The sequence below is a fragment of the Carettochelys insculpta genome, chromosome 15 (assembly GCF_033958435.1).
Source record: "Carettochelys insculpta isolate YL-2023 chromosome 15, ASM3395843v1, whole genome shotgun sequence".
Classification (NCBI taxonomy): Eukaryota; Metazoa; Chordata; order Testudines; family Carettochelyidae; genus Carettochelys; species Carettochelys insculpta.
The window spans coordinates 80585-100750 of record NC_134151.1 but is presented as its reverse complement, the minus strand read 5'-3'; the positions used below and the strand labels follow the sequence as shown (position 1 = coordinate 100750).

The 20166-nt window shown below is 45.2% G+C and overlaps 2 protein-coding genes across 5 annotated transcripts in view; one reads left to right on the top strand and one right to left on the bottom strand.

Annotated features, from left to right (window-relative positions):
• DELE1 (DAP3 binding cell death enhancer 1) overlaps nt 1-20166 on the top strand; it is a 115966-nt gene that overhangs the window by 51276 nt on the left and 44524 nt on the right. The window contains exon 12 of one of the 2 annotated variants that reach the window (XR_012647667.1): nt 14547-14779. Coding sequence is in view for 1 of the 2 variants with exons in the window: in XM_075010038.1 (XP_074866139.1) it covers nt 14547-14614 (68 nt within the window). In the remaining variant the exon portion in view is untranslated. Of the gene's footprint in view, nt 1-14546; nt 14856-20166 lie in introns of those variants that run through there. The other variant, XM_075010038.1, reaches the window with a different exon arrangement.
• On the bottom strand, nt 268-18782 carry PCDH12 (protocadherin 12). Of its 3 annotated transcripts, XM_075010036.1 has the most exons (5): nt 18620-18782; nt 15642-15809; nt 14958-15052; nt 4768-4919; nt 268-1618 (listed from the first exon to the last, which is right to left on the bottom strand). In XM_075010036.1, the coding sequence occupies exons 2-5, from the start codon at nt 15798-15800 to the stop codon at nt 1260-1262; spliced, it is 765 nt and encodes a 254-aa protein (XP_074866137.1). In that variant the 5' UTR covers nt 15801-15809; nt 18620-18782; the 3' UTR covers nt 268-1259. The 3 variants fall into 3 exon arrangements, with proteins under 3 accessions (XP_074866137.1, XP_074866135.1, XP_074866136.1); XM_075010034.1 differs by lacking the exon at nt 18620-18782 and having other exon boundaries at nt 15642-18576; XM_075010035.1 differs by lacking the exons at nt 4768-4919; nt 18620-18782 and having other exon boundaries at nt 1381-1618; nt 15642-18576.

Genomic DNA, 20166 nt, shown 5'->3' with positions numbered 1-20166 from the left:
CATGCGGGCGGCCATGGCACTTCGAAATTGACGTGGCTTGTCTAGACAGGGCTCCTTTTTGAAAGGACCCCAGCTACTTCAAAGTCCCCTTACTCCCATCTGCTCGTAGGAATAAGGGGACTTCGAAGTAGGCAGGGTCCTTTCGAAAAGGAGCCCCGTCTGAACGAGCCACGTGACGGCGAGCCGCATCAATTTCGAAGTGCCGCGGCCGCCCACATGCTAATGAGGCACTGAATATGTATTTCAGCACTTCATTAGTAAACTTTGAAATGGCCATTTGCATGGCCATTTCGAAGTTTGGGGCTAGTGTAGACGCGGCCGCTCCGCCCTAACCAGACTGGGAGGAAGGAGCTTCAGTGACTTACGACACCTGCAAGAGTTTCTGCTGGTCAGACATCAGGGTGTCTCCAATAACTGCAGTGTCTAGTGCATTTGCCACAGGGTTTGTTGCACAGTTTCTGTGTCCTGCTCCCACAAGTGAAGGCCCAGTTCAAGCTGGGATGTGGAGCAAATTGTAAATAGTCTCCTAAATTATCTTCTCATGTCAGCCAGAGTGGAACTTGAAAGAGGAATCCTGGGCCTGAGGCAAAGGTGTGGGAGATGGAGGCAGGCCATGGGCAGGGAGGAGGTCAGAGAGATGGGGCTGGGTAATGGACAGAAAGGAGACAGGACGGTGAGGCCTTTAGCTGAGACATAGATGGAAAGGAAGGACTTGGGCTTGCCTTGGGTGGAGAGCGAGAGATGGGCTGGGGGCAAAGGAGGTTGAGACAGATGTCAGGCTGTCAGTGGGGCCTGGAAGGTGGAGACAGATACTGGTTTGTGGCTGGGGAGGTGGGGCACAGAGATGAGCTGAGGCAGAGGTAGGCCATGGATGGGAAAGATGGACCAGGTACTGGGCTGCGGATAGGGAGGTATGTGCAGAGAGACTGGACTGTGGTCCTGGAGGGATGACTGGTGCCAGTTTGTGGGTGGGGAGGAAGGGCTGGGTGCTAGGCTATTCTTGGGTGGAGAGCTGGGGCTAGTACCAGGCCAAGGGTAGGAAACTGGATCTGAGATATAAAGTGTGGAGAATGGAACACCTTTGGTAGGGGTTGGGAAAGCAGGGGAGGAGGGCAAATGCCTCTAAGACAATGTCTATTCAGATGTGGTTCATGCTGGACCTGCTGAACACAACTACCACCACCAATCACTCTGCCCATGTATAAAGAGCAGGGTTTTTGCTCACATGTCTACTACAGTCATCACCCTTCCCATGTGCTCTACACAACAGGAGCATCACCATCCAGACCACAGGTCTTGCTGCGTGCACAGAGCTGCTGCAGGAGCCCCGAGGCTGTTCCATGGGTCTGTGATTTCTGGGATAAGATCATTTCAAATAAGGTGCTCATTTCTGAGAGGAAAGTGCTGGCCAGTCTCGTCCTGGCTGCATTTGAGTCAGATCCACTAACTTTACCAAATGTCTCAAAGGTCCTTGGTTTGTCCAACACTGCATCTCCCTGGTCCTGAGAACACTGCAGAGAATCAGGTGAGAAAACATTGTCCTTGTAACTGCTGGTAAGGGACAGGGAGAGCCGAGCCATCCACGCAGGGTCTGCTGTTAGCCTGTCCAGGGCCAGCCCTGTAGGGAATAACACATCAAAAAGAAACATGGACAGTGAGAGCTGGGGTTGAGCAGTCCATAGTAGAAGAAAGACTAAGGAAAGTGCCCTGGACCAGCTGGGAGAAGGTGGGCAGGGAGTGAAGGGTGGGAGAGGCCAACGGATTGAGAGTAGAGTCTGCATTCTTGACTGTAGCCTTTAAAAACTTGTGAATCAGCCATCTCGAAAATCATGAAAGTTGCTTAAAAATCATGAGATTTTAAAATCAATTTACTGTTGGACTTTTTAGCTTTGGTAGGAGGGAGTTTTTAGTGGTCACATTTCAGATTTTACATCACAGCCATGAGAGCCTACAAGCATCTGTTCAATCAGAGGTGAGATTCTGGTGCCATCACATGGCTCCAAAATTTGGGAGCTTTTAAGAGAAACACCAAATAGCATGAGTCACTCTCAAATGGTAGGAGGAGGCAACACTGTAATGTGGGTCCCCACACTGCCCTTTTACAGTCAGCAGACCCCTAAAATAGTTCTTTCTAAAAAGATGGCTCCCTGTTTTGTCTTAGCTAGGCTGCCTCTCAAAGACAAATCTCTCTTTTTGGCTATGTTCTCCTGCAGTCCACTTTGTGATGTGCCTCAGGCCACTTGCTGATCTGCACAGTATAGCAGTCTACTTTTGTTACCAACAAAGTTGTTTGGGGATGGGGGTGAGGGAGCAAGGAGAGCTAGAGTTCAAACTCTGCTGAAGGCACAAGACAGGAATGTCAGAGTGAGGCATAAAATTGTGCAGTCTCAAAGGGGTAGCCATGTTAGTCTGGTGTAACACCTTAAACACTAACAAATTGCTGTGATTGTTTTAGGGGAGGTTCTTTTAACTAAAACCTACAAGATAGCTTACGAAAACTGTTAAGAGAAGTACATTAAGGTTGCAAAATCAAGCATTTGCACATTAGGGAATGCCAGAATATTGAGTGTCGCTTTACTCTTGTAATGTAAGAGGGTAGATAACAGTAACCAAGCCCAATGGGACATTATTGTGTGTCAAATCCCATCTGCTTTCTAAACTAAGCACACCTGACCTTTTCATTCTCTGCTATAGGGATCTCTCCAAGTTTCTAAACATTGTTTTTGACCGCCTCCTATCCTCTCCAATTCTGCAAGACCCAAACAGGGCAGGTAACTACTTCCTTACTAGAGCAGAACTAGCATAATTTGTCTTCTGCCGGTGCAGGTCAAATGTTGGTCTTTGCTTGCTTTCTTGTTTTCAGTTTGCACAGGCTGATGGGAGCAGTGCCTTTGATCACAGCGAGCTCTGATTAGAAGTTGAGGTTTCCCTAATAAGAGTGCCTGTAAAGGCAACCAAACAGCTAGCGAGCAGCATTGGAGGGCAGTGGGATAGATGTGTGGTAGTATGAGTGGGAGTTTAGGGAGAGAGTGTTTGGTGTTTTTATTTTGGTGGGTGGGAGAGAGACTAGAAGAAATAATTCTCCACCCTATTCACCTCTGCTCAATACAGGAATGGAGTGAGGAGCAACAGGTGCCCTGATGTCGTGCTATGTCCTGGATTTTTCTAGGGGCCTGCATGCAGCTCTTGGAGTGAATTAGAGCAACCTCAGGATTACACGTATTTATACTGAATGGAAAAACCCTAGAGGCTGCTTCATCAGAATAAATGAAGTATGATGTTGCTTGACCATGCTCCTTCTGCCCCTGAGGTAATCCCTCTGGTGCGGGGAGGGCATCAGTATAGCAGTTCTAGCTCTACCGCTTTAAGGAAGTGCCTGTGCTAGGGTTGCGAAACCAAAACTGGGACAGTGATGAATAATGAGCAGATAGTGGAGTAGCTGCTACCTGTATTGCCCCCTATGTTCCTGGTGGGGGGGAGGGTACCAGCAGCTGATAGGTATCAGAGAGGTAGCTGTGTTAATCTGTATCTGCAAAAAACAACAAGAAGTTGTACGTGCATCTGATGAAGAGGGTCTTTACCCACAAAAGATTATTCTCCAAAAAAATTGTTAGTCTATAAGGTGCCATAGGACTTCTTGTTGTTTCAGCAGCTGATAAAAATCCATTCTTACCTTCATTCACTGCACCATCTTAGCTCCTCCCAATAAAGGCTAGTAGGCCAATAGCAGCAGTTCCCCATGTGGGGCAAGATTTGTGCCAACATGGATAGAGCCTAACCAGATGCTGTGCTCTGATGAACCAGCCTGAGAACAGGAAGATTGTGCTGACAAGCACAGTTCAGCAAAGCCCTGCACTGAGCTGTAGCCAGCAGAGGCTTTACAAATCAGAGAAGGGGGGAAGAGAAAGAAAGGCAGGACAAAGTCCACAGGGCAGAAGGAGAAGCATGTTTCATAGAGCCTGCTTAGTAAAGGCTGCAGGGGCAAGGGATATTGCCAAAAAAAAAGAAAAAGAGGAGCCAGGATATCTGTTTGAGTCTGCAGACAGCCCGGAACAATAGTTCTGGGAGGCTCCATCCCATGATGATAATTTACAAAACACCCTTAACCCTTGCTCATGTGAGGAGAAACAGCTCTGCACAATTTACTGTTCATCCTCTCCCCCATCCCTTCAAGAAGTAGCCCAGCACAGCCAAGCATAGGGCTATATTCAAGCCCCAGAAAGAGGACCCAACAGAGCCCGAGAGCAATACAGTTCTATTCTGAACATCTGTACTCTTTAATGTAAGGTTATTTTGTGGAAGGAGCTTAGAAGAGCACCGCTAGAACCAGCAGGAATAAAGAATTTCCCACCTATGAAAATAATGGAATTTTAGGGAGCGAAATTAGCTGCACTGGAATAGGTCAAAATTCACCATTCTTCCCAGCACCATCGACAGTCAACTCCTTGGGCAGCCAGAGGACTTCGTTTCCTGATCTAAGCAGTGAGACACAGAAAAAGCCCAACCAGCCATTCAGAATGTGGGTCAGCCAGCATTCTCTTCCAAGGCAGCCCCACACTGGTGCAGAGATCTTCCATGAGAATGGAGCAGGCTCTCTCTGAAGCAAACATAGATGACTTGTGGTAGCACTCAGGTAGTGCACTGCCCCGCACTGTCCCTGCCAAAATTTTAATTGCTAAATGGGGTGCTCCCCACATGCTCACTCCTTGGCCCTGTGGGTGGCCTTCCCTGCACCCCCTACTCCTGCAGGAACCAGTTGCCCCTCACCTGCATGAGGCTCTAGAAGGCTCTCGAGTTCTTCTTCCACCAGCTGGTGTATGGAAAGATTGAGTCCATTTTCTGAACCATGGTCATCTGCCTCGCTCTCTCCATGGCCACTGTCCTTTATACGGAGGCAATCAGCATCCAGCCCTGCATTCCTGCAAAGGAGACCGAAGGCCAGAGCATTGATGCTACTATCTGCCAGGTACCCATCACCATGTCCTCCCAGCCCTAACCTCACCTATTCATGGTTCAACTCTGCCCGGAACAACATGCCCTGGGGGAGTGGAGGCTGATGTACTGCTATCACATCTTGGTTGTTTTGAAGCCCAGTATTAGTGCTTCCTATTTCCATTGGTTCTTCTCCCACCTCTTCTTCTCTGCACATGCCCTCTCCTTTATCAGCTGGAATTACATGATCACTGGCTAGTTCAGCATACAATAGAATGTTGTACATTTCTGCAGCCCTGAATCCTTACAAGAGGTTCAGAATTGGAGTACAGAGTTTGTGCTTTTTGCTATTGATTTCCAACTTAGCAATATACTTCTAGCTGGACAAATGAATAAATTGGAGACTGATATTTTTTCTCATACAGAGACCTAATATTCATGTGTGTTTCTAGTTGTTAAAAATGTAATTATAAACAAGCAGTCATCACCAATGGGGTGTGTTTCTAGTGAGATCCCACAGGGCTTCGCTCCTGGCCCAATGCTATTTTGTCAATGACTTGGAAAAAAACCATAAAATTATCACTGATAAAGTTTGTAGATGAACCAGAACTGGGGAAATGATGAATAATGAAGAGGATAAGTCACTGATACAGAGCAATATAGATTGCTTTGTAAACTGGGTGCAAACAAACATGCATTTCAACATGGCTAAAAGTAGATGTACACGTGTAGGAGCAAAGACTAGGAGAGTCTACCTTGGAATCAGTTAACGCTGAAAAGAACCCATGGGTTGTGGTATGTAATCAGATGAATATGAACTCCCAGGTGCTGTCACCAAAAGAGCTGATGCGTGATGTTAGATATTAGAGAGCCAATGCTAGACCAGATGCATGTATTTTCTCCACTTAGGGTTCCCAACCAGGAACAGGCCCCTGCAGTTTGGCATCTAAACCAAGTCAATCCCTTTTTCATAAAATCAAGGGGAGCTTCTTCCTCCTGAACACTTTTTACTCAGTGGTCAGAGCACCTAGCCAGCACGTGAAAGCCTGGGATTCAAATCCCAACTCTGACATTTGAGTAGCAGAGACTTCAATTTAGATTCTCACAAGAAAGCACTCACATGGGATATGCTGGGTTGAGTAGTTTCCAATCACACCTGTTAAAGCTTTTTCACTTTACATAAAAACTTAATATGCCTTGTACAAGTTACAAGAATGCGATGCTAGCTCCCTGTGGTGGGCACTTGCGGAGGGATGGGAAACTCAGGTTTGTGTTTCCCTGCTCTAAATCATAGTTAAGGTGTGGGTCAGCCCATGAAGAATGGTTAGAAATATATGGCCTTGTCACCTGATTAGAACCCACTTAATTTCTGTAATTTTCCAGGAGAAGGTGCAAACAAACAACTTTAACCTTATGCAAAGCCTATTTAAGGGTGGAGAATGAGGTAATACTAGTCATCAGTTTTCCCCGGCTACCCCAGTTAAAATGCCTTCTGGAAACAACTATGACTGAACTGGGTGAAGGCACTGCGCCCAGGTTGGAAGGGTGTCTGGATTGTGAAGAATTCTGTTAGAACCACATTAAGGTTGAGATCTTAGCTGTAATTAGCTTCTTTAGTGCATTAAGCTTAGACAAGTGTCTAGTTTGCTCAGTTACCCCCTTTGTTCTGTTTGCCATGTCTTACAACCACTTAAATTCTATCTTTTTATATTTAATAAAATCATTTTTTTAGTAATAAAACCAGCGTAAGTACCGTAAAAGCTTTGTTATCCAGCACAGTGTTAACCAGACTACTTTGTCCTGCAGCGCTGCTGGCTGATAGCAGCAGCAGGTGCCTCCTTCCCCCTCAGCCTGTTGCTACCATTGCCAGATGATGTCTTCAATGGGCACCTCCTTCCCTCTCGACCTAACATCATCAGAATGACATCCTCAGCAAGTGCCTCCTTCACCTCAAGCTGCCTAACCCTTTGTTCGAGTATCTGGCACGTTCAGTTAACCAGCAACTAGTATTCCCCATGAGTGCAAGATAATAAAGCCTTGAAATTGACTCCCTGTCAATATAATGAGTTTACATTATATAAATAATATAATTAATTATATAAGTATATAGCTGTCTATATTACATAACACATGGTTCAGCTCCCAGAGTAGCTGTGTACTTGAGTGCTGGGAAAAGGTCTCACACGGTACTACTTTCAGTCTACGTCTACAGCCATGTGAGTTTGGACCTGACCATGAGTTACAGTTGAAGCAGGCTGGAGAGTTGAACTCAATAGCTGAATCTACACTAGCCCCCTCCTTTTGAAAGGAGCATGCTAATGAGGGATTTTGGCAGATGCTAATGAGGCGCTACCATGAATATACAGTGCCGCATTAGCATAAGAGCAGCCACACACAATTCAGAAGTGCCACTTTTGAAATGCATGCCACTTCTGTAGCTGGGGGCCTTTCAAAAGGACCCCTCAAACTTTGAAAGCCCTTCCTCCCAAAACCAAATGGGAAGAATGGGCTTTCGAAATCAGGGGGTCCTTTTGAAAGGCCCTGTCTACACAGGTGGGGTGTGTTTCAAAAGCAACACTTTCAAATTGTGCATGGTTGCAATTATGCTAATGAGGTGCTGCATATTCACAGCAGTGCCTCATTATCATGCTCCTTCTGAAAGGAGGGGGCTAATGTAGACATGCTCAGTAAGTCATGGTTACAAGGTGCCCAGGCTGTCACGACAGCCGAAAGCTCAGTGGGGTCTCAGTACATCTGACTGTTTCAAGGGGGTCCCAACCACGGGCGGTGGATGAAGCTGCTGCTTGGGGAGACAAGCTCCCCAGGCTGTTGCCCTGCACGTACTCCACCCCTGTGTTGCCCAGACCCCAGCAACTGCACAATGCCCCACTCCTTTCCCACTGTCTCCCTCTTCTCTCTGCTCACCTATTCCAGCCAAAGCCCTAAACCCAAATGTAGCAAATTACATTTTGGGGGAGAAAAACTCCTCTAAAGTTTCTTTCCACAGAAAATGAATCATGTTTTCCACTGCATGCCAGATTGTGAAGGCTGGATATGCAGAAGGTACTTAATTAAAAGCAATACATTTGGACACACATGGACACACACACACACCCCATGAAGTTTGTCAGACATTTATGTAAAAAAATCTATGTAGTAATGACAAGTCAGTTCTCCATCTCAATACAATATTAAATATTATGGAATACATAATTTTCTTTTTTTACGTTTTCTTCATGAGTATTTCTAAGATGATTTTCTGTTTTAAATATGCTTTTAAGCCTTCATAAAGAATCATTCGGGACTGCTATATATTTGAATTTGAACTCTCTGAAACAAAGACAGTATTTTAAGCTAATCAGAGCAGTTTAGCATGTTCATAACAAATTTCACTGCTTTTTAAAAAAGGCACATGATTTGTGTGATTTTCATAACCAGACATGATAAGGTACTGATGTGGTGTAGGATTCTCTTAAAACTAGTTTATAAAATAGTCAGAAGTACAAAGGAAACTCTTTTTCCCAACTATCTGGAAGAAAAGGAAAGTTGTCCATTTAAGGACTCGCTTAAACAGGGAGGATGAAAGGGAAATAGAAATGGATAGAAAGAACAGGAAGAATTTGGAAACAAGTTTCTGCAATATAATAATTAAAATTTAAACATTTGTTTTATATCTGGGTGATCTTTTGAAGAATTTATTTTAAAAACTATGTCTGCAGATGCAAGCATTTGAGGCTAAAGCTGAATATTTAGATTGTGAATATAAATATCTATGAAAGGATTTTTAGAGATGTGATTTTATAAGATGCAGCCACCAATTAATGAACTACTTAAGAAAATGTTAAACTAAGTTTCCATAGACTTAATAATACACAACTGTTTCTGTCAGTAAATTCAGGGTTGATACATGCCCCTTAAATGTATCTAATGAAGCAGGTCTTTGCCCACAAAAGCTTATGCTCCAAAATACCTGTTAGTCTGTAAGGTGCCACAGGACTTCTTGTTTTTGAAGTTACAGACTAACTCGGCTACCTCTCTGATACTTAAGTGGTTTCATTACCCAATTAATGATGCTTTTCAGAGGTACAATGGTATGTTCACAGGTCTAACAAGCTAAAGCCTTTTCACTTTTAAATTAACAAATCCACTTGCAGGGGAATAGTCCTGAGTCTGCAAACTGCAAAAGCCTGCTGTGCGAGCCTTCAAGGATGTTCAGAATAGGGACAGGAAGAAAGGGAGAGGTAGAGCAGTAAGACCCAGGGGAGGCATTGCCTCCCTTTGCTTTTTATACCCCCAACCCATGGTCCCAATCCCCTTGCATATTACCCTGCTTGCTGTATCAACCACTGTGATGTGGTCCTGACCCATCACAGTGATGCAACAAGCAGGGTAATGCTCACAGCTTATTGCTGTAAGACAATGGTAGTGATTTTAGGTGAATTTTAAGTTTAGTGGTTGGAAAACAGACAAGGTGGTTCCTGGTTTTTTACTTATTGTTTGTTTATTTGGGGAAAGGGAAATAGCGATAGGAAAAACAGCAAAATGAGCAAAAGTGAAGCTGCCAAAAAGTTGGAGCACTGCAGGCTCTGGCAGATCAGAGAGAAAGGAAACACAAATGACAGGTGAAATTAAAACAAATGGAAATGAATGAGTAGAGAGTAGCCTTTAAACTGAAAGACAAAGGCTACGTCAACACTATGGCTGTGTGTACACTTAGTAAAAACTTCAAAATGGCCGTGCTAATGGCCAAATTACAGAATACTAATGAGGTGCTGAAATGAATATTCAGTGCCTCATTAGCATGCTGGCAGCCGCAGCACTTTGAAAGTGCTGTGGTTCACTCCCGTGTGGCTCATCTACACCAGGATCCTTTTCTAAAGGACACCACCAGCATCAAAATCCCCTTATTGCTATGTGCTCAACAGGGAAATCCTTGGCTTAACAGGGAAATCCTTAGTCAGCTTAAACTCAAAAAAGATGCGTACAACAAATGGAAACATGGACAGTTGACTAAGGAGGAGTACAAACATATGACTGGAGAGTGCCAGGGAGTAATCTGAAAAGTGAAAGCATAATTGGAACTGCAGCTGGCAAGGGATGTGAAGTGTAACACGAAGGGTTACTACAGGCATGTTAACAATGAACAGGTTATCAGAGAAGGTGTGGGGCCATTACTGGATGAGAGAGGTAACCTAGGGAAAGATGATGTAAGAAAAGCTGAAGTACTCAATGCTTTTTTTGCCTCAGTCTTCACGGACAAAGTCAACTCCCACACTACAGTCCTCGACAATGCAGTATGACAAGGTGGAGGGCAGCCATCTGTGGGGAAGGAACAAGTTCTGAGCTATCTAGAAAAACTAGATGTACACAAGTCCATGGGTCTGAATTTAACACACCCAAGGGTACTGAGGGAATTGACATATGTCATTGCCGAAACATTGGCCATTATCTTTGAAGACTCTAGGAGATTGGGAGAGATCCTGTATGACTGGAAAAAAGGCAAACATAGTGCCCATCTTTAAAGGAAAGAAGGACAATCCAGGGAACTATAGACTGCTCAGTCTTACCTCAATCCCTGAGAAAATAATGGAGGAAATCCTCAAGGAATCCATTTTGGAGCACTTGGAAGAGGGGAAAGTGATCAAAAGTAGCCATCATGGATTCATCAGGGGCAAGTCCTGCCTGACCTATCTGAATAGCTGCTATGATGAGGTAACAGGCTCTGTGGACATTGGGAAGTCAGCGGATGTGATATACCTTGACTTCAGCAAAGCTTTTGATATGTTCTTCCACAACATTCTTCCCCATAAGCTAAGGAAATATGGATTGGATCCTTGGACTATAAGATGGATAGAAAGCTGGCTTGACAGTCAGGCCCAATGGGTAGTGGTCAATGGCCCGATATCTGGATGGTGGTCAGTTTCAAGTGGTGTGCTGTAAGGCTCGGTTCTGGGGCCGGTGTTGTTCAACATCTTTATTAATGACCTGGATGATGGACTGGATTGCACCCTCAGCAAGTTTGCGGATGACACAAAACTAGGGGGAGAGGTAGATACGTTGGAGGGTAGAGAGAGAATCCAGAAGGACCTGGATAAATTGGAGAATTGGGCCAAAAGAGATCTGATGTGATTCAACAAGGAGAAGTGTAGAGTCCTGCACCTGGGGCGGAAGAATCCCAAGCATTGTTACAGGCTGGGGACCAAATGGCTCAGCAGCAGTACGATGGAAAGGGACCTAGGGGTTATGGTGGATGAAAGGCCGGATATGAGTAAACGGTGTGCCCTTGTAGCCACGAAGGCTAACGGCATACTAGGGTGCATTAGGAGGAGCATTTCGAGCAGATCTAGAGAAGTGGTTGCTCCCCTCTATTTGGCACTGGTGAGGCCACATCTGGAATATTGTGTCCAGTTTTGGGCCCCCCAGTATAAATGTGGATATGCTGGAGCAGGTTCAGCAGAGGACAAGAAAAATGATTAAGGGGCTCGAACACAAGACTTATGAATAGTAACAGAGAGGAAGCCGTGCTCATCTATACACTATCAAAACAAAAAGCAGTCAAGTAGCACTTTAAAGACTAGCAAAATAGTTTATTAGGTGAGCTTTCGTGGGACAGACCCACTTATTCAGACCATAGCCAGACCAGAACAGACTCACTATTAAAGGCACAGAGAACCAAAAACAGTAAGCAAGTAAGACTTATGAAGATAGGCTGAGGGATTTGGGCTGGTTTAGTTTACAGAGGAGAAGATTTAGGGGTGATTTAATAGCAGCCTTCAACTTCCTGAAGGGGAGCTCTAAAGAGGATGATGAGAAACTGTTATCAGTGGTGTCAGATGGCAGAACAAAGAGTAACGGTCTAAAATTAAAGAGGGAGAGGTGTAGGTTGGATGTTAGGAAAAACTACTTCACCAAGAGGGTGGTGAAGCATTGGAATGTGTTGCCTAGAGAGGTGGATTCTCCATTCCTTGAGGTTTTTAAGTCCTGGCTTGAGAAGGTCCTGGCTGGGATGACTTAGTAGGGGTTGATCCTGCTTGAAGCAGGGCCTGGACTAGATGACCTCCTGAGCTCCCTTCCAGCCCTATGATTCTATGATAAGTTCCCACAATGCACCGCTGCAACAGTCAATGTTTGGGCACTCTAGTGTGGCTGCACTAACTCAACTTTGTGTGGACCTTGTGGGAAGTGAAGATACTCAAAATCAAATTTATAAAACCCACAGTTATAAAACTGAATTTAATAAAACTGAATTTATCTGGTAATGTAGGCGTAGCCAAAGAAATAGAGGCAAAAGTAGCCTGGCAGAAGTTAGCCATGAAATAGCAACAAAGACAAGAAGCATGAACTGGCTGTAAGAGAGGGAATAGACAGCACCCCCACAGCAGGAACCCCTATCTTGCCAAAAATCCACAAATGGAAGTAGGTCTGCCCATGATCAGATGAATCTAGGGATATCACCAAATATTTCATAACCTTTGACTGTGCATGTTCTGTTTGATTTGGGAGGAGCAGAAGTTGACTGCTTTTGTTGCAAAGTTGACTGGGAGAGCTTTGAACATATTCAACAGGATGCCTATTGGTGAGTTTTCAAACAATGTTAAATGTAGGAAACTGATTTTAAAACAGTTTCAGCTTACACCTGAAACTTCTGGAGTAAAATTTAGAACTCTTAAAAGAGGGGCTCGACTAAGTAATATTGCTTATGGGAACCAAATGTGAGCACTGCTAGATAAATCATAGAATCATAGAACACTAGGACTGGAAGGGACCTTGAGAGGCCATCGAGTCCAGCCCCCTGCCCTGATGGCAGGACCAAGTACTGTCTAAACCATCCCTGATAGACATCTATCTAACCTGTTCTTAAATATCTCCAGCGATGGAGATTCCACAATCTCCCTTGGCAATTTATTCCACTGTTTGACCACCCTGACAGTTAGGAACTTTTTCCAAAACCTCCCTTGCTGCAGTTTAAGTCCATTGCTTCTTGTTCTGTCCTCAGAGGCCGAGAAGAACAAGTTTTCTCCCTCCTCCCTATCAGTGGATGAGGGGTAACAATATTACAAGCTTTGAAGAAAAAAGCAGTCCAGTAGCACTTTAACAAAATAATTTATTAGGTGGTGAGCTTTCATGGGACAGACCCTCACCACCTAATAAATTATTTTGTTAGTCTTTAAAGTGCTACTGGACTGCTTTTTTGTTTTGATAGAATATAGATTAACATGGCTATCTCTCTATTACTATTCAACAAGCTTTGAAGGAATGTGTTATTTGGTTGTTCAGGAATAGTGCCTTGGGTGATGTAAAATAAAGTTCATGGGATAAAAAGGTGGAATCGGCAGAAGCTCTTGGTTTCTATGCTGATCAATTCAAGAAATCTCAAGCACCTGATATGGAGTAAAGCACAGGCAAGAGATGATTAAGTTGGTGGGAAGCAAGGTTCCCGCTTCACTCTGGGAAGGAGAAGGGAGGCTGAACATTCACCTCCCCAAGTTCACTTCTCCAGTCCTTGTCCACATTCTACAGGCCTCTGCCCCGGGATCCCACTGAGGAGTACACAAAGAAACTACAGCATCTGCTTAAGACCCTCCCTATAAAAACACAGGAACAAATCTACACAGACACAGCCCTTGAACCCAGACCAGGTTTATTTTACCTGCTACCCAAGATCCTAAACCTGGAAATCCCAGATATCCCATCATCTCAGGCATTGGCACCCTCACCACAGGGTTGTCTGGATATGTGGGCCATATCCCACATCTGATGTGACTTGTTTTCCCCTCTTTTGATACGTACTGCTGATAATAGGCCTTTTCCACCTTGACTGAATAGACCTTGTCAGCTTCAGCCCTCCCTTTACTGGGACCCCACTCTTTAAATACCACTCTGAACCCCGCCCCCCCACTCATGCATCTGATGAAGTGGGTCTTTGCCCATGAAAGCTTATGCTCCAAAATATCTGTGAGTCTATAAGGTGCCACAGGACTTCTTGTCATTCTGTGAAAACAGAGGAGCTCGAAAGACCCTATTGTTGTAATTCCGCTGAGCACTTCAGAAATAAATGCCCTATGCTGAGTGTGAAGAAGCAGCAGCTAATCCGGGCTTATCTACACTTATCATGGAAGAGTGACCTAGTCAGGGGCTGTGGTTTCGTGCATCTGGTCCAGATGCATGAAATCAAGCTCTCAGGTGTTGCAGTTGATTCCTGTACTCCTTGCAAGACATGAGGAGTAAAGGAGGTCAAAGGGAGGAAACTCTCCTGTCGACCTTCTGTATAGACAGACAAGTTAGCCGAGCGCAGGTAGTCAATTTTAGCCACGAAATTGGCATGGCTAAAATTGTGTATCTGCAGTTGACCTTCTTGGTCTATTATAGACATAGCCTCAGGGAAATCCTGCTAGGCAGACCACAGAGGCACTCAAACATATCACACAAGAGTTGTAAAAATTATGACTGGACAGTCAGGCAGTAAACGTATGAAGTCAGTCAGTCTGTTCCTCCCCTGGGTATGGTGCTATTGTAGGCTTTGGGCAATCTCCTCCTAGTTGCCTTTGTGTCATCCTGCTATCTCAGTGCTCTCTTCTATCCCCCCACAGCCATGTTCTCTCTTTCCCATCTAGCCAGACTCTCAGTCCTAGCCATGCTGGGGGCTGCTGACCCTCAGCAACTCATGTGGAGAGAAGGATGAAGTGCAGCAATGTTGGTGAGCAGGTCAAGACTGCTGGCAGACCCACCTCAGGGCATGGCCCAAGGAACCAACCAACGTGCATGAGGCAGTGGCCTGGCTCCCTGAGGAACGTGGAGTGAGTCCAGCCCAACCCTGTCACCTCATCCCTCTAATCTCCAAATGCAGGTATGTAGAGCTGAGGCACCATACAGGCCTCTGGTAGAACTGGCAGTCTAAGGGTCTAACAAGCTCTCTTAGTACAGAGATCTTCCGTCTAGAGACATTTGGAATTGAATTCCCCTGGCAGGGGCAGAGTAGAGGCAGAAAGGGCAAAAGGCATTGTGACAAGCTGTGTGTGTCTTACCTGGTGCCATTCTTGGCTGTGTATTTGTTTCCTCTGTGATTTGTTTTGGGCTGGAACTGGCCCTGGTGCAGCAGAGACAGCAGCTGAGAGATTTGCTGTAAGACAGGAAGAATCTATTGATTGCACGCAGTCACCACTCAGGATGCTTCCTGTCAGGATGTCCTTTTCTCACTGTGCTTGCTCTTTATAGCGTTTCCTTCCCTTGCAGATGGCTTGGCATTCCCACTTTGTGACTGCAGCCAAAGAATATGCAAGCAGCACCCCTCCACCCACTGCCTCAAGCCCCAGGGCCTGCTGCTTCTGAACATCCCTCTCACTCCTTTCATAGCACAGAACCACAGACTGGATTTGACTCCCTTACACTTGGGAAAAACAAACTAGGTATCTCTCCCTCTCTGTATGACAGTCCCCCTCTCAGCCCCCAGCTCCCTGGCCTGTTACTGCAGTGCTAAACTCAGTCAGGAGAGAGGTTTTGGTGCCCTGAGTGCCCTACTGAGACCCTGCTGTGACCCATCACTCTCTCAAATCTGACATCCCTCTGTTCAGAGTGAAGAGAGACTGAATCCAGGTTGTAACCTGGGAGCATTTACCCCAAGTGATCCCTCTACATGCCCAGAGACTCACTGGAGTCTGTGAAAGATAAAATGGTCCTTCAATCTAACACAGCCAAGATGCAGCTCCTACCTGAATAGGAGGTGACTCCAGAGTGAGTTCTCCTGTGGAGTCCTGTTCTGCAAGTGCCACCATGGACAGCCTCACTAGGCTTTGCAGGAGGTGCTGATGGGGATGGGGTTCCCTGGGCGCCACATCTGGCACCTCAGTTCTGTGCCTCTTCAGAGTCATGTTTGAAATCTGAGAAGTTGGAAATGAGAGGTCACAATTCTGATCACCCGGAGGCTTCAGCTCTGGGTTCTCTAACCTTTTGGAGTGGTTCTTGAGGCTTGAGTTCTCTTTTGATGCATTTCTTAGTCTGTGTGGGTGGAATGGTCTGCAGTGTATTGAAGAGAGATTGAAGTCATCTTTCTGTTCAGCTGGACCTTTCTGATTTCTTAGGGTCCTATACAGTGTTGGAGTGAAATGAAATGGAGACTGAAATGGGATGTCCTTCAGCAAAGCTTCTTCATAGGAGCAAACTTGCTCAGCCTCACTCTGCACAGTTTGCCTGTTTCTGAGCATAGGGACTAAATATATGTCTGTTTTCTGAATGTGTTTGTGGGGCTTCTTCAGCTGCTGTTGTCTGTGAGCATGTTCTGCTTCCCTGCAGTTGTAGGCCATGTTATCTTTCTTCTCTCTTTTGCATATGGACATGATTAAAACTAAAATAAGAAGAAAAGTGCCTAATACCACAGCTAGGCATATAACAGTCACCATGGATGAGTTCAGCATCTGAGCCTCCTGGGCTGAGTTTGTCAGCTGGTCAAGATGATCTCTGAAACTTAACTGCACAAGGGCTTTAGCCTTCAGTGGAGAGTTCCCTTGGTCCCTCACCAGCAGCTCCAATTCCCATTCTCTTCCAATGAGGCTGCTGGCATTGCTACTGTTGAGAAACACGTGCCCTGAGAGTGGATCAAGGACAAACAAACGGGTATCATTTCCACTCAGAATATCATAGTGGAGGGCCCCATTCAGGCCAGAATCTGCATCACTTGCAGCAATGGTGAATAGCAGGGAAATATTGGAACTGGGTGTCGGTGTCATGGTGGTTACTGCTGTACCTTGGCAGCTGTGATTCCCTAGGGATGACCACAAGCATCCAGTCTGGGCATTGACTAGAATAACAATCCTTGCTTTGCCTTCCACCAGCACTGGCTGCATAATAACTGGGGAATTATCATTCCTATCAAGCAGACTAACCCTAACGGAAGCATTTGATGAAAGTTTGGGGTGACCCCAATCTTCTGCTGTCACCAGGAATTCCAGATTTCTCATTTGTTCATAATCAAAACTTCTGAGTGCAAAGATGTCACCAGTTTTGGAATCAATAGAGACTAAATCAGAAAAAAGGAAGTCCTGGATGCTATAAGTGACTTTTCCATTAACGTCTAAATCAGCATCTTGAGCCTTGACAGTAATCAGGTATGATGGAGGCACATTGTTCTCAGCAATGGTGACATCATATGTAAGTCTTTCAAACAATGGTGGGTTGTCATTGACATCACTGATGCATATAGTGAGGTGTTTTCTTGTAGCTAAGGAGCAGTTCCCATTGTCCTGGACCATTAATGTCAGGTTATATTGTGCCCACCTCTCCCTGTCCAGGATGGCATTGGTCAACAGGACATAAGTGTAGCTGTTGGTCCTTTTCAATTTGAAATGTTCAAGTCCTTGAGTAAGGTAACAGTGTACCTGTCCATTGCTTCCTGAATCTGGATCACTTGCTATCACTAGAGCAACAAAACTGTCCTTAGGAAGAGCTTCAGATAGCACTGGCACCTGGGCAGCCCAAGTTATGTGCACATCTGGGGCATTGTCATTGACATCCAGTACCTTGATGAGGATCTTGCAGTGTGCTGGGATAGGATTATCTCCAAGATCCCTGGCTTGTACATCTACTTCATAGGTATGGTTTTCTTCATAATCCAGTGAGTGTCTCAGAACTACACTGCCTGTTGTGGCATCAATGCTGAACATGTTCACCACCTCCGCTGGAGTATATTTACTTAGTGAATATTCTATCTCCCCATTGGGACCCTGATCAGGGTCAGTGGCTGTAAGGTTTATAAGAATTGTCCCAGGCAAAACATCTTCCCAGATTTCCACTGTCAAAAAACTCTCTGCAAACATAGGACTGTTATCATTGGAGTCTAAAACAATTACCCTAAGTAAGGTTGTTCCTGATTTTGGTGGTTCTCCATGATCAAAAGCAGTCAATACTAGATCAAAACAAGAGTGGAGCTCTCTGTCCACTTCTTTAACAACTACAAGTTCTGCATGTTTAGTTCCATCAGATCCAGAGATCACATCCAAAGCAAAGTGGTTACTGGGTGATAATGAGTATGAGCAGAGAGCATTGGAGCCCGTGTCTGGGTCAATGGCTCGATCCAGTGGTATCCGTGTTCGTAAAGATGCACTCTCTGATATTTCCAGTTCCAGCTCAGATTTTGGAAATTGGGGTGCATGATCATTGATGTCCAAAACCTGAATCTCCACATGGATTAAAGCCAAGTGTACGGTAGCCAGAACATCAAAAGAGACCAAGCATGGATCATTGTGCCTGCATAACTGTTCTCTGTCCAATCGTCCTGCAGTGCTAAGCAAACCATCTCCAGACCTAACATGAACAGGGAGCTCCTTGGGTAAGTGCAGCTGCTGGAATGTCTTTACTGATTCACTTTTCTCTTCCCAGCCAAAATCCTTGGACAACTTCCCTATCACAGTTCCACTTGGCACTTCTTCTAACACTTTGTATTGTATTGCAAAAGGGGACACCTCCTGGCAATCCACACAAAGGAAAAAGTGCCAGCACAACACCAAGAACTGAAGCAGAAAGTGTGACAGAAAAAACATGCTTCTGAGAAAGCCAAGCACACTGCTTCTCAGCCCCAAAACATACGACTTTGTCCTCAAAATTTTGTACACCCTGAATGAACTTAAAGAATCTGCAAATCATTTGTTTTCACCCAAGGACAATCCCATTTCCAGATGCTGAGAGTATATGTTACCTGCTGAAGGAAGAACAGAAATCCCAGGCAAGTCCAGCTGCATTGAGAGAAAATTCGCACCTTCTCCACCAGTGCCCAGAAGAACAGGTAAGAGATCAGCTGTTATCCAGGCTGAGAAAACTTCTGTGTGGAGCGGAAGAGAGAAGAATCTTTGCAACCACAGGCTAACTAGAAATGCAGACTCCAGTCTGCTGCTTGCCAGCAGTAGGAAACAGAACAACTGCTGTTTCCTAGGGAAACCCCACCTACAGGAAAAGGGAGGAACGAGAGTGCCAGCACAATGCCTTCCCGGGAGTAACAAATATCACAGGAAAACAAAACAGCAGAAATGTAGCACTTTAAAGACTAACAAAATGATTTATTTGGTGATGGACTAAGATATTTTGGAGCATAAGGTTATGTGGGCAAAGACCCACTTCATGCATCTGACAAAGTGGGCCTTTGCTGTTGAAAGCTTATGATCCAAAATATCTGTTAGTCGATAAGGTGCCACAGGACTTCTTGCTGTTTCCCAGGAGTGGTGAACATTGTGTGGTTACCTACTGTGTGGCTCTGGGAACAGATATTGGATAGTCATAGAGTTTAAAGCAGCAGGAACAATTATAATAATCTAGTCTGACCTCTTGCACAACACAGGTCAAAGAACTTCACCCAGTAATTCCTGTTATCAAGCCCATAAATCTATGCAAAGCACAGCACATCTGTGAGCAGGATACCCACCCTTCACTTAAGAGACTGAAAATGACAGAGATTTGCCTGTGTCCCCAGGTAAATTCTTCCAATAATTAATCCCACCAGCACATGGAAAAATCTGCGTGGAGCAATAAGTCTGAGACAGACATCCAGGCTCCTGTACAATGAATGAAGAAAGGGTGGCACCTTCAAGTGTTAATATCACCCTGGGGTTGGGGCTACATAGAGTAGACAGTGGGATATGCCGACAAAAGGCCTGCCATTCTCATGCTGCCAAAGTGCAGGCTGCAGATAAGTGCCTGTGTCTTCATTTCACAACCAGGAATCCTCTTTAGAGATGAGTGTCTTAAGGCATTTTATCAAGCAGCTGGGAAGAGAGAAAGGAGGGCTTCCTTCATAACTTTAGCCTTGTGGGTAGAGTACTTGCCTTAGGGGCAGCAGACCCTGATTCAAGGGCCTCATCCCCCTGAGGGCATGAAGCACGTTGATCAGATGTCTGGCACCCCTCAGATGAAAAATCACAGGACAGTCTGAGATGAGGCTGTGGCCAATGTACTATGGATAAATAATGAATGATTCAGTGGAGCAGGAACACTAGGTCCTGGGTCCTCATCATGCTACATGAGTTCTCTAACCCCCCGCCAGCTACTGAGTCCTCCTCTGGCATGAGTTATCACTTTCTGCCCTTCCTCCTGAAAATATGGTACAATTCACCCACAAGCTCATATATCCCCATGCCCACTCCCTGCAACTTGGAGTATATCTGACAGTCCACTCCCCTGGGGCTTTGGACTTGAGCCCTGATCTGTGGCCACATATGTTCATGTTTAATTCTATGCATCTGAGTATTCACA

Excerpts from the sequence above, each read along its gene's own strand:
- PCDH12 (XM_075010034.1), bottom strand. The coding sequence starts at position 18,464 with ATGTTTTTTCTGTCACACTTTCTGCTTCAGTTCTTGGTGTTGTGCTGG. Across the intron at positions 15,053-15,641 it reads TGGAGTCACCTCCTATTCAG|CAAATCTCTCAGCTGCTGTC; the intron begins GTAGGAGCTGCA and ends CCTGTCTTACAG. Across the intron at positions 1,619-4,767 it reads CCTTCTAGAGCCTCATGCAG|GGCTGGCCCTGGACAGGCTA; the intron begins GTGAGGGGCAAC and ends TATTCCCTACAG.